The sequence below is a fragment of the Falco punctatus genome (assembly GCF_963210335.1).
Source record: "Falco punctatus genome assembly, chromosome: 7".
Classification (NCBI taxonomy): Eukaryota; Metazoa; Chordata; class Aves; order Falconiformes; family Falconidae; genus Falco; species Falco punctatus.
The window spans coordinates 22742320-22757799 of NC_137587.1; the positions used below are offsets into that span (position 1 = coordinate 22742320).

The 15480-nt window shown below is 45.1% G+C and overlaps 1 protein-coding gene across 6 annotated transcripts in view; it reads right to left on the reverse strand.

Moving 5' to 3' along the window:
• Positions 1-783: 783 nt before the first annotated feature.
• DPF3 (double PHD fingers 3) overlaps positions 784-15480 on the reverse strand; it is a 185925-nt gene continuing 171228 nt past the window's right edge. For 4 of the 6 annotated variants that reach the window (XM_080397650.1, XM_080397656.1, XM_080397652.1 and 1 more), the window contains 2 exons: positions 3463-3575; positions 906-2118 (listed from right to left, as the gene is read on the reverse strand). In XM_080397650.1, the coding sequence (XP_080253776.1) occupies positions 1933-2118; positions 3463-3575 (299 nt within the window). In that variant the 3' untranslated portion in view covers positions 906-1932. Of the gene's footprint in view, positions 2119-3462; positions 3576-15480 lie in introns of all 6 variants that reach the window. The other 2 variants (XM_080397653.1, XM_080397651.1) reach the window with 1 other exon arrangement.

The window sequence follows — 15480 nt, forward strand, 5'->3', positions numbered from 1 at the left end:
TTACTTTAGATTGCTAAGAAAACTGACAATTCTACTTTCTGTGATCAAGTTAAGGTGATGTTCTTGTTTTTTTCAATTTTCTGAGCTAAACAGCAAGTCAGTTACATACATAACCATTCACAATTTTCTGAATAAAAATAAAATGATGAGTCTGGACTGTATGCTGGCATTGCAGTGGGACAGTGTGCCTGGATATCCTGAAATACCAAAGACGATAGCCAGGCTTTTCTAAGCATCTGTGCATGTACATACTGGTACTGTTCCTCCTTCAGAGATATGAAAACCAGATGTCTAAAGATCTGCCAAATCAAAGCATTTGATCCAAGGGAGAAAGTGTCAACCCAAAAATTTTTGATCAGTGCTTCTCTCAGTGACAATACATTGTTCATGACCTGGGAAGTACCGAACTAATGCAACTCTCAGAGTCCCCCTATGAATACAGAGTGGTTGCAGTAAGGAGATTTCCAGTCAAGCCTGTGAAGAGAAACAACCGGTGCTGCTCCCAGCCAAAGTACTCACCAATAATTCCTTGGGAGATACCTTACTACTTCTTCTTTAAAGAGAAGACTAAACAGAAAGCACAAGGCCACACAAAATTGACTTCTCCATGTCAATATAACAACCTTCCCCCTTCTATAATGCAGGTGAGCCCGTAACAGCAAGCAGCAACCATGCATAGCAGTGAAGAGATTTCATCCGGACATCGGGAAAGTACATGATCCTTGTAGTAGAGCCCAGGAGGTATGACCTTAGTGACAGTGAATACCACAGATACCTCTTCCTGTATTTGAGTGTCCGTTCGTTTTGATCTGGGTTGTGTCTTTGTGTTCTGGATGGGACTTGTGTGCTGGATGGGACTTGTGTGCTGGTATGGCAACACCGGGAGCAAAATGTTTCTTGACTGCTGGAGCTCCTCAGGCCTGGAAGCCAAAAGCTGATGCTCTCTCTCTGAGCAGCTCCCGGCACAAATGACAACTCCAGCTCCCTGCAAATGGAGAAATCCTTCTTATAGGAATGACATCAAATCCAGGCACTCAGAGTTTATGTCAAGATAAGCTTGAACAGGATAACAAATATTCCTAACATTGGAATTGCCTGTATTTTTCTGAAGCAGGCTCTACTGCCCTTGGTGTTAGGGCTGTAGGCTTTCTACACAAGTTACAACACAGCTGGGATGTGCATTGCCGCTAGGTATTTTATATTTTCCTATTTTCAGTATACCACTTCCTAGTCAAACAGAAACCTTTAGCTAATTATTAGCTGCATTTCAAAAATTTCCCCTCCTGATTTATTTTATTCTTTCTCAAAGTTACAAGCATTTAGCTCCTGAATGCGTGATTGATTTGTAATTATTCTTGTCTCACCCCTCATGTAAACTGCAGTCATTCACACTTGCATGTTTCCTCCAATTCTACTGCTCTCTGCAGATTTTAGTCGAAGAATCAATAACAGTAAGGGACTAGTTCCTCTTCTCCACAACCAAGTGACAAACTACAACCAGTTGTAGCATAGTCAGATTGAATCCCCTGCAGAGGACATAACTACATACCAAACGTAATACAGACTGTAAACTCTCACCCTCCCTAGGCACAGATAGCCCAGAGAACAAGGAAGGTTGTTCCTCTTACTCCAGTCTCCTGACAACAGACTCTCAGCTGTTCCAGAGAGAACCTCTCTGTCTGGGGCTTTGTCTCTGGGACGTTGACTTCTTAGGAAGTCCAAAGTCACAGTTCACAGGAGCTCATCTCAGCTGACTAAACTGAGCTGTTCAGTGCCATCTGGGACATCCAAAGGCACCCATGACCTGCAAAAGAGCCACGTTCTGGAAGAGGAAGTAGAGACCAGGCAAGGTTGTACAGGGCAGCTCAGATCACGCTACACCTCCACATCTATTAATTTTCTTTCTTTCCAGTGGTACCTGCCTCTGCTTTGCTACTGCTTCCTTAACCCTGCATGGCCCAGGCCACCTTTCTGAAATTCTTCCCTTCTCCACAAGGACTTTGTGATTGTCAAAGCAGACTTCCAACATATGTTACCTTCTGGGGGCTCAAAGACTGGTGGATTCAAGCAATACATGTGATAGCCACGGTCACAGTCATCACAGAAGAGCAGCTGGTCCTGAGGCAGGGTTGTTGCAGAGACAGTAGGGAAACAGGGAGAGAAAGAGAGGAGAAGAGAGAAAATGGTGTAAATTAGTCTCTTGCCAAGATGAAAACATAAGCATGGTAACCAGCACTGCTCAGCTAGGAACACAGAGACCAAGAGACTGCTGGGGATGTAAAAGGCTAGAGGCATCACATTTGTGCATCCACACTCAACCACCATATTTCTGAGAGGCTACAAGAGAGCCCGTCTCAGCATAAAGGCAGTTCAGTTTCAAACCGGAAAATCTCCCTGGGAGGTGGAGGACTTCCTCCCCAAGGTGGCCTTATGATGCAGGAGTAAAAGCTGTTAGGCCAGGGATATGGCATACTGAGAGACGAGGACAGGCTTTGCCGGGCTCCAATGTCACCACATGCTGGATCTCAGCCCTTCAGGGGAAACCTTTCTTATCAAAAGCCTGGACTTAGGTAGTTCTCCAAAACTCAGCTGAGTAAACGCTCTGTGAAACAGATGGAAATTACATGATCCCACCATGTGGTCTGCAGCTCTTTCATATATCTTGGGGGGAAAAAGCTGCTCTGAAGTATCCTGTGATTCCTAACACAGAAGAGCTTCCTGTTTTCAGATTTCCTTATTTACTGCCAAAGCTAAACAAAATCTCAGGCTTCAAATTTATTCTGCTATAGGGAATGGTGTCATCTAATCACCTCGAAAGTTCTCCAGCCACTGTCAATTCTCCAGGTTTCTCACAGACTGCCAAGGACCTTTAGCATCAGATTTTAACTGAAAACCCCCAGAGAGGACACTGCCCTGCTGCAGGCTCTGGATCGCAATTTGGAAATCACTGGAATAGGTGATCAGGTGACTACCTAGCTAGAGAGACCTAGCCATCCCAGTTCAAACGCTGCCATGTTTCCCAAGTCTTGTAATTAAGATTTAAAAATCATACCGAGAAAGTAAGCAAAATTAGGGACAGAAGAAACACACCTGCCATCTCTCAGGCTATCACCCATTCACATTTACTCCTGACTATCCTATTGAAAATACTACTCTCTTGCAGCTCCCTGCAACGTGAGTTTACTGCCTCCAGCTAATCTCTGTTGAATAAGCATACAAACCACAAGTATTGCCATCTCAAGAGGCCCTACATGATACCCATGGTAATTTCAGCAGAGACTGACAGCTTAATGGGGGCACTGGGGAGAAGTTCCTCTCTACTCTCAGGAGCGGCTCTTCCTTGGAGACGTATGGAAGCAGCAGTAAAGCCATGACCCACACCATTGCCACATGCTTCTCGAGGGTGGGCATGACAGTAGCTTGCAGTAATGCTTATGTGCAGGAAAAGGTAAATGAACTCACATCGTTCTCAGAGGTCCCACAAAGGCTGCAGGATTTGCACTCAATGCACTGCCACTGATAGGTTTTAACAGCCTCAGTCATGTTTGTGGTGAACTGCAGGCAGGTCGGGTGTCCTGAGGAAGATCGGAAACAACTGTCATTGTTAAGGCTCACTTATTGCTTGTGAATTAACTGGTATTGAATTTGGGAACAAAACGCACATGGACATGGACTGATCACAACATGGGCTGCAGCTAACAGATACCAAAGAGGAAAGCAGGCATTAACCCTTTCGCTGCCGGGCACAAGAGAAAATCAGAGTCGTCCCCACCCGTTCCCCATCGGCAAAGCAGTTTTATTCAGAGCTCTTAAAAATGGTTTGGCTTTGGGTTTGGTTTTTTGGGGCTTTTTTAGGAAAAAAAAAACCAAGAGAAAGGATGAAATCAGAAACAAACCCAATTTCAGAGAGAGCCCATCCATCTTAATGGAAATTGGAGTACAGTTTCAATTAGAGTTGTTAAGACTGGACTGAAGGAACTAGTAGAAACAAGGTTATTCTCCATTTCAGAGCTTCCCTTCCTGATTTCCAAATGGGTGGAGCAATTCTGTAAACTTTGCTTAAATGGAAGCAGTAGCGTACAGAGAAGAAGCATAACAGGATGGAGGGATACAGCTTTTAATTTTTTAAGAGCTCTGCCACTAAAGTTGGTTGGCACAGAAGAAACCAAATTGCACAGCTAACCTTCCAGGATCAAAACAAGAAACCAAAATGAAAAACCCCCAAGCCAACTCCCACAATGAACTAAATCAAAGGAATAAAGAAGGGAAAGCTAGCAGAACAGTCACATCTAATTGGGAAGGACAAATCGCCAGAGTTACAACCCCCACCCCTACATGCGTGTCGACTCCAGCTTTGCAAAACAGCGGTATCACAGTAGCAGGGTCAGCAATGGGCTTTCTGGAGGGGAAAATACAAACAAACAAACAAACCAAAGGTAGGATCAGTGTTCCTTCTGCAAAACAAAACAAGAAAAATATACTGCTGAAATAAAGTACTGTCCTCCCAAACCACCCGTATGAGGCTGAGGCAGTCCCTAAGTCACCTGCAGTAAGTATTGCTTGCCTTCTTGGAAAGCCCCGTATTTAGCATCTCTCTCTGACGCATGCAAGCGATAACATCGCACATAGTCAGGAGCAGGGGCATGGGACAGGGATCGCCAATTGCTCATCTATAGAAAAACTAGAAATACAGGTATGCACATCCAGCAGTACCGCATACTACTTCTAGAAAATTACACCATCAGGTGCATGGGGTTTTTCACTTCTAGCCTGTCTGTGGTTTATAGAATACAGCCAATGGGTAGGAAAAAATCTTTTCCACTTCCACCTGCACCTCCACCAGCCTAAGTGTCTTTTTAAGAGTAGAGAAAGAAAGGCTGCTTCTCCGATCAGAAAAAAAGGCACAGCTACAGCAGATGTGGGCATAGGTGTACTATCTCCACTACCAGACCGATCAGTGGTATTTTGCTGTGTCATCACATCACCCATCAGCACCCTACAAGTAGCTTCTGTTTTTTCTAGCTAGTGAAGCAAACAGTTGCCGAGAATTGCTGAGTAAGACAATAGTGCTGTAGGGAATATATTTCCTTTATGTGTCCATGATACCTCCAGTTATATTTGCATGGGTGTGATGCATAAACTAAGCCTGTCCAGCAAAGAAATGTGAATGTGTGTACATAAGTTATTAAGGAAATCTAATAAAAAATAAAGGAGATATTTAAGGAAGGAGGGATCAATGACATTGCTCATATCACTCTTAAGCCTTTGAATAAATAAATGTTTTGGCAGTACTGATGAGCTCAGATGATCTAAAACCACTGGGTTTTGGAGCCCTTGAAATGTCAGCACACAAAAAAAGTCAGATTTTACTGATATTTACAGTGGACCAAGTCCAAACTAGAGTTCTGGGGACCTTGAAACTGCAACTGTGCAGAAGGAGATGTGACATGATACCTATTCATGCTGAGAGGACCTCAGATAATTTCTGATAGTACCAAACTAGCAGAACCTGACATGACACTGAAATGTTCCTCCAGGTCTGATTTACAGCAAATGCAGAACCTCATTCCAACACCAGTAAATAGAACAAATGTGCCACACTACACATCAGGGAGGAATTCATCCCAAGAGCAGAAAGTTGTCTTCCAGGAAGGTTGTACAGTACTGGAATATATCACAGAAAACAACTCATACAGGGAGGTGAGTTAATCAGAGAGTTAAATAGCTTCAGTCACATTTGAAAAGAAACAGAAAGAATGGAATCAAACTTACAGAAATAAATCACAGCTAAATGCATACATGTATTCACGTGCTCACTTGCCTGTGTACACACATTGCTCATTGCGGAGACTCCAGCTAAAGACTCTCCCTCTCTCAAGCAACATGAAGGTCAGATTCTGTTCACTACTTTATCTCTGTCCCTTCACAGCCATTCCTGCTCTCTTCCAGCTATCAGTCTTGACTGTCTCGTTCCTGATTTGCCTCAAAACCACCTCTGCAGGTCTTCTGTGCTGCACCTCATATTGATGGTACCTCATCCTTGAAGTGATCCATCCTATTTTGCAGAGCCCTTCTTAAGAACCACACCCACCACAAGCCTAAAAGAAATGGGCTCTTGCGGGCTGATGATTGCTTAGAAAATTTTAATATTAATAGTGAGGGCCGCAGTGCCTTCTTTTTAGTAGCAATGCAGAAATATTTTGCAAAAGCATACCAGTCACTCCACTGGGCAATCTCTCCAAATGCTGTGACTACAAAAGGTTCTAATAAATGCCCACAGCCATGTCTGCATAGCCGCAGATTGCTCTCTGTTAGCCCAGGGCTCACAGCATGTCTAAGGGAAAAAGAATATCTCATGCACATGTTTCTTCAGCCTCTAAGTCAGATCCTCTTTCACATTAAACAACGTGCCTTGTGGTACCATGACCCCAACCTAATGTCGTTGGAAAGACTATTTTTACTTATGCCAGCAGCGCGATGAGGCACTGTAGCATACAGCAAGCACGTCAGTAGATACTCAAAACATTAAAATTCTTTTTCCTGCCCTCCCTGTTCTCCTTCTTCACAATTGCTCTATTTTCCCACTACTTTGTTTCAAAACCCAGTGTTTTTCATGACCTATGAGAAAATTCACATGTCCAGGACTTCCTGGAGCGGTGTTAGTGAACGCTATCCCTGCTCCGTATCACAGCACTTCTTGGCATTCCCTCTGTGGCAGAATACCTGAAGACAAAGCCCTGTAGTTGCACACGGCAGGCTGCTATAGGTAGATTCAAATTCCCTAAAAAATAAAAATAAAAATAGGCCAGTTCCACTCACAGTTTACACAAAGAGTAGTCCAAAATGTGGTTCAAGTTACAGGCACTGTAGTAGTGCACAAGCCAGAGAGCTGAAAGTCTATCTTGCTCATTAATTTCACCACCTATGTGGTCAAGATGAAGAAACAGTCTTACTTTGCTAATCTTGTAATAAACAGCATTTGCTGTGGTTAAGGTGTGCAGCAAAGTCTGCAGCTGGAACTCTGTTAATAATTCAGGTGGTGGCTCAGCCCTGGCAAACCCTGGATCACTCTCACATGTCTGTATCAGCTCCGCAGATCTAACAGGGGGAAGAAGTAACAGATATTTATGGTGTCACCAAAGTCAATAGACAGACCTCTAAAATACACCCCGGGAGCAGTTCTGTTGAAGGAGAAGGTGATATGTTAACATTGACAGTTTCTAATCTACCATAACTATTCTCTACCTAAACTTTTGCTATGCCACAATAGCTATAAACAACATAGATAATAAAACTTGCAGCAAGGTTTCAACAGCTCATCCCTTTGTCTTAAAGCAATAATTTAAAGTATAGATCAGGTCTGAAAGCTCCCTCATCTTCATCGAAGCTCTCCTCTGGATCTGAACCCTATGACTGAGGCCATATTTTATAGCGACACCCATGTTTCACATGCCACTGGCTTTAATTGTACACTATGTCCACCAGACATCTGGTCAGAGGGGCGGGGGGTGAGCGCACTCAGAGGCGATTTCTTGTCTCCTGCACCCAGTGCAATTGCAGGCTGGCAGTAAGGAGAACTTTAACATAAATACCAAAAAAAAACCACCCCAAACCAAAACCCCCCACACACCTAAAAACCTCTTCCGCTTACACTGGCTGTGTAACACTAAAGACCAAAACTGACATTACAGGGCAGGAGCAATCTGCTGCTCCCAGGCGCTCTGTGACCAGCGAAGGCCTTAGAATGGCTCATTAGTGCTTTTTCAATAATGGATTCTGCATCGCAAGATTAATTGCAGCCATGTGCTCTGTCACACCCGCCACAGACTATTTAAGTTAACAATCCAATCAATAACCTTTTTCAAACAAAGGCAGAGATTATCTTGAGGGAAAAAAATAAGCAAAGACTCCTTTTTTAAAACAAATGTGAAATTATTTATACAAAGTAAAAGGAATTTTCACCCAGTTTCCAATTCTTTCCCTTATCTTCACGGTGTAGTGTAGTGGTGGGCTTTTTAATCAATAGCATAATGAGAACCCACAGGGCTCCTGGCTATATCACATCAGAATTTATTCCATAAACTATTGAGGACTTTAAACAACTATAAATATATATTACAGATATAATGATCTATGGCACAGGAACCCCATCCAAATAATGGAAGTTTTACATGCAAAGAAACTGCAAAATATCATCCTGCTAAGACTGAATAAGGATTTCTGTGACTACTATCATCATTAGTCAGTATTATTATCATTATTCATACAAAAGAAGGGAAAAGTAGCTTGTAATTCTAATAAGGGATATGATTTTATGTTTATGATATAAAAATTTAGCCTTTATTTGTCTAAGAAGGCACCCTTACCGACATGCAGCGTCGACAACAGATGGATTAGAAAGGGCCCTTGAAAACCCAGACCACCCAAGCACACTGAAAGGCTTGGCTCTGCCATAATCCCAGGGCTCAAGGAGCTGCACCTTTCAGAAAAAGACCGAATGTTGCTATGGGATGAGGATGGAGAGCTCTTGGCATTTTCCTGGCGCTTCCCATCTTGCAATGTCAAGGTGTTACAATGCAGGGACGTACACCTGTCTGCTCAAATGGAGCTTCTCATAAACAGAAGCCTTCAGCCATGTTTGTGGGTGAGGATCCGAGGCACCACCTGCCGCAGTACCTCTGTGATACAGGGAAGCAGGAGTATTTCATTATAGACAAATATAACAGCTTTCCTGGCGGCCAGGGCAGGGCTGGGTGTCAGAGGCTGCAGGTGAAGAGCTCTGTCTCGCCCCCCTTGGCACAAAGCCCTGCTGAACCCAGCTTCTTAAGAAAACAGACAAACCAACAAAAGAGGAAGCCTCACTCATAGGCACCGTTGGGTTTTATTACTATTAGACAGGAGAGGAAATATTACCCCCATGAATTTCTACATATCCTGATGGAAATGAGAAAGCCTGGCTGTTTCTCCCGGTGTGCAAGGCACTGCGCTCCAGCACTGCCAGCTCCGCGACAGAGGTGGCTCTGAAAGGACTCGGGGGTCTCAGTGAACGGGCTGGTCAGTCTGATTTGGTCAGAGACCAACTTTCCTCTAATCTAATATGCCGCGATGTGCCAGTAATTGTGGAAGAATTAACACCTTTAATAATTAATGGAGCTCTGAAACCATTCAGCTGTAGAAGAGCTTATAGTTCCTACTATTTAATTTCCTATAGTCATTCTGGCCAGCACGGACCGAGCTTAAACCGAGCCCGCAGAAAGGGAAGGGGCACTCTGCTGCATTAGCACCCGGGACTGGCAGCCAGCTGCACTCCGGAGGTGGTGGTTTTTTTCTCGGTACTGCCAGTTCCAGTGGGAAAAGAGACATAAATTACAAGCGATTGCTCAAATGTTCAGCACCGGTAGAAGACAGCCCACTTCAAGTGCTCACCCATGGGACAAATAAAACCCCTGTGCAAAAGATAGTAGTTCAATCCCAGTCGTAATGAGGCAGGTATGCTTGGAGTCAATGGGAACTGAAAGCAGGACAGACCTGTGTTTGAAAGCAATGCTGGAGATCTTGAGGAAGATGTAAAATGGTGGGGTGTGGAAGGTGACGCAGCTCGGTCTCCTGCACTACCCTGCTGTTGCTTTAGCTGTGCAAACACTAAAGGGTGCAGGGGGGCAGCGAGCTCCTGCTGAAACACCGCTCATCTCAAGGCGTTCCCCAGAAAATTTTGTTGCCTGAGGAAAGTCCACCCACCAGCTCAACTTGCTCCCCGTTTTGACTCTACAACGCCACACAATTTCCTCTGAAACCTTTTTAAGCATTGAGAGCATCAGCTAGGACAAGCCAGCCTGGGCTACCGAGGGTACATCGAGAGTAAAGCTTGGCTCAAAGGCAGCTCACACGCATAAACAAAATGAAGGCTCTGTGCACACACAGACTCACATGCACCCGGAGAGATTAGCTGCAGACAAGGCAGAGTAACTCTGTCTGGCACGGGGTGGCAGGAGGAGCTGGGAGGGATTCAAGGGTGATCTCCAGAGCACGCAAAGAGAGAAGCCAGGAGCGAGTTATTCTGTGCATCCTAATGGTTTGTCAGTCTAATCACTTTCTCCCCACACACCACCCCCTTGGTAGCAGATGCCATAAGTCTTACAGGAAAACTACTTGAGAAATGTTTTTAAACTGTGATTTTTACTGTGATAGGTTTGCGTGTGCCTTTCCCTGTGTCACCCCCCTTTCTCAGCCTGCACAGTCCAGCCACACATATCTTAGCAAGGAGAAATGAAAACCAGAAGTTACAGATTTTAAAAGCCTCTAAAAACCGGTGACAATTAACTGTGGTGTATAGATATCGCCAGCCCGGGGGGAACACCCTGGTTTGGGCTAGTGATGCTGCAGCCAGGTCCTCTGCTCTGGGCTCAGGTTTGCCAGAGGGAGCTCTGCCATGGTGCCTGCTGCTGGGTGGGTGTCCCCCTCTGGCCAGGCACACCTGCCCCTCCAAAACTGCCTGGGACAGGCTGAAATCTGCTCACGTGGGGGTCTGGGCAGATCTGGGGCACAGTTTTGCTCCTCTGTCTTCCCCTCAGAGGCTGTGCACCAGGGATTCAGGCACACACCTGACACGCTGCTTGGTTCACTGCAAAGATGCTGTGATAACGCAGAAGCAAGGTGGCAAACGGGGCTCTGCACATTTGCAACCCAGGGGATCAGAAGTGGCCCGCAATGTTAGAGCCAAAGGAAACGCCACACACCCACGATGTCCCGTGTCAAAACCAGCCAGCACTCCGCTCCCTCCTGTTCCAGACCGGCCCCCGTTAGCCACTGTTGGCTGCTAGACAAAATGGCTATTTCTTGCCTGAGAAAAATAATGTGGAAGCACTCAAATAACCTCGTACTGAAGCATCAGCTTGTTAATGCACTGGTAAGTCATGCCAGCACTGTACAATTCCTGGGGGTGAATTAGGTCAGAGTGACCTCCAGAAAACCCACCAGGCTGCATCGCTGCGCGCGCCGCATTATGGGTAACGATCTGCTAATTGCCAGGAGGCACTTGGGCTGCTTACCAACACCAACAGGAAGGAAACCTGCCTGCAGGCACCGCACGGACTCCATATGCCGGGGACATAGCTCCTAATAACAAGAATAAACCCATTTATAGAGCGCAAACTGGCCAGGAGAATGGGCACTGAATGCTAATGCTGCCCAGCAGGTACACCTCGCAGGGGTCGGCTGACTGAGTGCCCCCCCCAGCAATACCGCCCGTGCAACGCAGGGCAGGTTTTGCATTTGGTTGCACAGTGAAGCAGGGGTGAGGTAGATGGAGATGAACGTGCAGGAGTGGGAGAAAGACTGCTTATCCAGACAAGATGAATCACCACAACCTGGAAAGCCAACATCCCCTTTGCCCGGGGGACATTTTCGTTACCCTTCAACAAACTGCAGTGGAAAAAAACCTCCGGCATGGCTCGGACCTCGTCGCTATGCACTGCAGGCTCCCCAGCCAGGCCAGCTCACACACCACAGAGCTTTCAATCAACTGGCAGGCTCACTAAACCCTTTCAAAATGAGCAACCAAGCAAAAATACTTGGTCATAAACACTAAAAATAGGAATGGAGGACTGGGTTTTGTTTTGCTTTTTAACTTGGTGAAGCCAGTTCTTCCTAGTGCATTAAATCCACCTCCCTGGCAGCCGATTTAGAACATCTCCTCCCCCCTGGGAGAGCCAAAATCCCCAGCTATAATGAGAGGAGTGGGGTGGTATTTAAAATGCTAGGGAAATGGCAGCCTGAATAGCCTTCCGCCAGAGTGTTACCTTTGTTAAACCCCCCCATAAAACAAGATATCAGCTCTGCCCCTCCTCCCCTCCCTTTAACCTGAACAAGGACTCCGCTACCTGCTCGAGCCCACATCTGCCGTCCAAATACCTGGTCCTTCCCCAGTATTCCCCGAGTTAAGCTGCCCTGCTAGCACAGACAGACAGACAGCAGCATGCCTGCAGGGGTGCCTAGCACTGCCCAGCACACTATGTTATCAAGGTAGCGCTAGAAAAGACCAGCTCCAGCATTTTCATGCTGACCCGACAAAGTGTGTCTAACCCGAGCTGGCAGTGGCAGTAGATGGGACACGTCGTTTCCCTGGGGCACTCCGACCAGGGCTTCTCTGCTGGGATTATGCGGGAGAGTATGATGGAGGCAATGCTTCACGACGTGGGCAGCTCTTCCCTGAAAACAGGCCATGTACACCCAGTCAGTTCGGAGAGCGTCAAGACAAGCCCTCTGCACGGCTGCAGTCCTTTTCAAGCACCGAGGGCCGTGGGGAGAACTTCAGAGGTGATTTCACCCATGGGCCACGAAACAGCCATCCCATAGAAGCAATTGTTGATTGAAAACAGGGTAGGCTGGGCTTACGTTGATGAATTAGGAAAGAGAAGGACAGAGTATTACTAATCTCTGGACAAACCTTCTTTCTAGAAAGATTAAGGAATTACTGTAGACTAATTTCCTGCCAGCACAGTTCAAGAAATTTCAAATCAAATGGCAAACTCCAGGAAAATTATTTAAATGTCATCATTTTAATATTAAATAAACTTAACTACGCAGAAGACACCATGCCATTGCATAGGCAGTGACTTCACTGCTGTTACATGAGGTAACCATGGATCATTCATGTAAAGAAATTCTGCACATGGTGGGTAAATGGTTGATAGTCAGGGCAAACACACTGCAAATGCAAGAGGTCTGACTTCCCTGCACACACATAATTTACACTGTTGCTAATATGATTGTATATTCAGACATAAGTTGAACTGCCTCGCTCAACTAAACAGAAACAAAACCAATTTGGAGCAAGTTACTTCAGTCCCTCGTTGATTTAAAGAACCCTTTCAGCTGCCAAACGGGCAGCGTCCATCACGCACACTCTCCATTGTTTGTAATGCAGTGCCAGAAGCTGGAAAAATCCCATCATCTACTGATTTCTTCCCTTCTCTCTTAGTTAAACCCCCTGTTTGGTTGGGAATTTCTACATGCCAATCAAGGTTTCATCAATAAGGCAGCCAGTTTTCACTTCCCCATCAAAGTCCCAGCAACATCAATATCTAGAGGGAAGTAAGAGCTATAACTGCACCCTGCAGAGCACCAGTATGCGCTCAGTAGGAAGAGCGAAATGTCTCAGTTTACTCTCTAAAAAATGCAGTTTCAGGGTGATCTAAACATCTGAGCAAAGGATTGAATTTGAATGAAGTAGTTTCAGTCAAAAGCAAATGGGAGGGGAGAAAGGGTTAAGGGGTGGCAGAGGCAGAAACTGATTTTTCAGAAAGGGTGAGACATTTTGTGCCAGCGTTTCACAAACAAGACGTCGGATTTTCATTTTGGAGCAGTACCTTGCTTCAAAAGTGAGCTCGATGTAATTGTTTTTAAGAGAGGGAAAAAATACTCACAAATTAAATGTTTCATTCAAGCCTGCGCACACTTGGCAGTGGGAAAGGGTCATTTTATTGAGGAAAAGAGAACATGTTTCGTTTCAAATCCAACCGAAATCTTTTCTCCTCACCATAGTATTTTTCAATTTAGTTATTTAAACAGCCTTTTTGAGTAACTGTCCAACAAAATGCTGCCAGAGACACCAAGACGATAAGATTTTTTTGTTCGGTTTTCACTGGGAAAACACCAGATTTAAATCCACGATCTCTTTTCTCAGAGCTCACCAGACCTTTCACCCCAGATCAGCCAAGTCAGAGTGCAGGCATTCTCTAACCTGTAACAAGTGAGTAGCATTGCTTTAACCTACACAAACAATACTTCATAGCAGCTAAATATGATATCAGATTAAACAAGAAATTAGCTAGTTCCACAGCAGTGGACACAAATGTCTCATCAAACAGTTGACTAATCTTGCTAGTTTTCAGCACCGGAGGAATTGTTTAACAGACCCTGTACAAAAATAGAATATTATCGTATTTAACGTCAGAAAATTATCTTCCACTGTACTATGGGGATCTGTGATTCTGACCCTGCGCTTAGCTGGCTGCTACATTGGCTAGCGGGACAGTTGCTTGATGGTTCTGTTAAGGGCAAAGAGGTTGGGAAGTCCTGTCCTACAGGCTGCTCTGACCAGGTTCTGGGCATTCCAGCTCCTCTCACCTTGAACAGTGTTCATCACCTGCCATGTTCATTGTTAGGGGGGATCCCATCACCCACGAGATGGTTGGCAATGCCCAGTGATAGCTGCATTGAGCCTAATGGGGACTAGCTCTTCTTCACATAATGCCAGACCTGTAAATACATAAACAGTCACAGAGAAATCTAATGGGTGCAGATGTCCTTGGGAAATTCTCCGTTTTTTTCTTTCAGATAGCAAAGTCCTTGGAAAATCTCACCCTTAATAAAAGTGAGGAAGGAGCCTTGCAGAGCTAATTATTGAAGAGGCTGCCCTGGCCTTGCAAGGGAAATGAAGCTCCCCCACCCCTTCTCCGGATGAAGGAATATGGGGCTCTGGACCATCTGGATGTCTGAAGACTACAACAGCAATCTGAATTCAATTGACAGAGAGTTTGTGGATGGTTAAAAACTCTCCTAAGCCTTCCAGGCTGATGGACACATTCAAAGACACAGTCGGTGTGGAAAGACCTGAGAAGAGCTGGGACCTGTTCTTTAAGAAGCCTGAGCCCAGTTATCCCAGCAATGGATGAGACCTCTGAGCCAAGATCTGGCTGCAGAATCCACTGCACTGTAAAACAAGTTGTTGACCCTAGAGGAAAGGACTGGAAAGACTTCAGTCTTACATTTAAACCACCCCCAGCACAGCACTGATGTGAAGCAACGATGATTGGTACCAACGGGGGAAAATAAATTTCTCAAACATAGGCTTAAAACCACCCTGTGTAAACTCTACCATACAAAGTGCTACATGAACTTGAAAGCTATGTCTTACTGGCTATCTGACACTAAAATAAAAGTACCTCTTTAGTGACAGCACAGCTTTCAACTATTTCACATCCAATGACTTCTTCTCACCTTGGAGAGCTGGCCTCAATATTGACTCCTGAAATCATCACATGAAGAAGTTAATGGCTGTTGGCTAATGAAAGAAATCCAAATTGGTATGCTAAGTCTTGAGCAACACTTGACAAAACTCTCATCAGCATTATTTAAAATCTCTGATCTGTTCGAAAAAAAGAAGGCTGTACCTGAAAAATTTGGTCACATTCATTCTCTTCCTGCAGTCCACAATGAAGCCACCAACACTAGGACACTAACTGCAAAGCCTGAGAAACATATTGAGAAGGGGCTTCAGTCCAAGCAAAAAGTGACTCTTCAACACCCGTGCAAACCTAGAGATAGACTAGAAGGTCTAACTGATAATTGGTTATGGAAGATGAACAGTGCTGAGAAATTAAACTCCACTCTGAAAAAAAACCCCACTCAGCATAAGACATTGAAGGGAGGCTATGTCTGCTCCTGCTCAGGTGGTACCATCCATCAGCTGGGATCCTA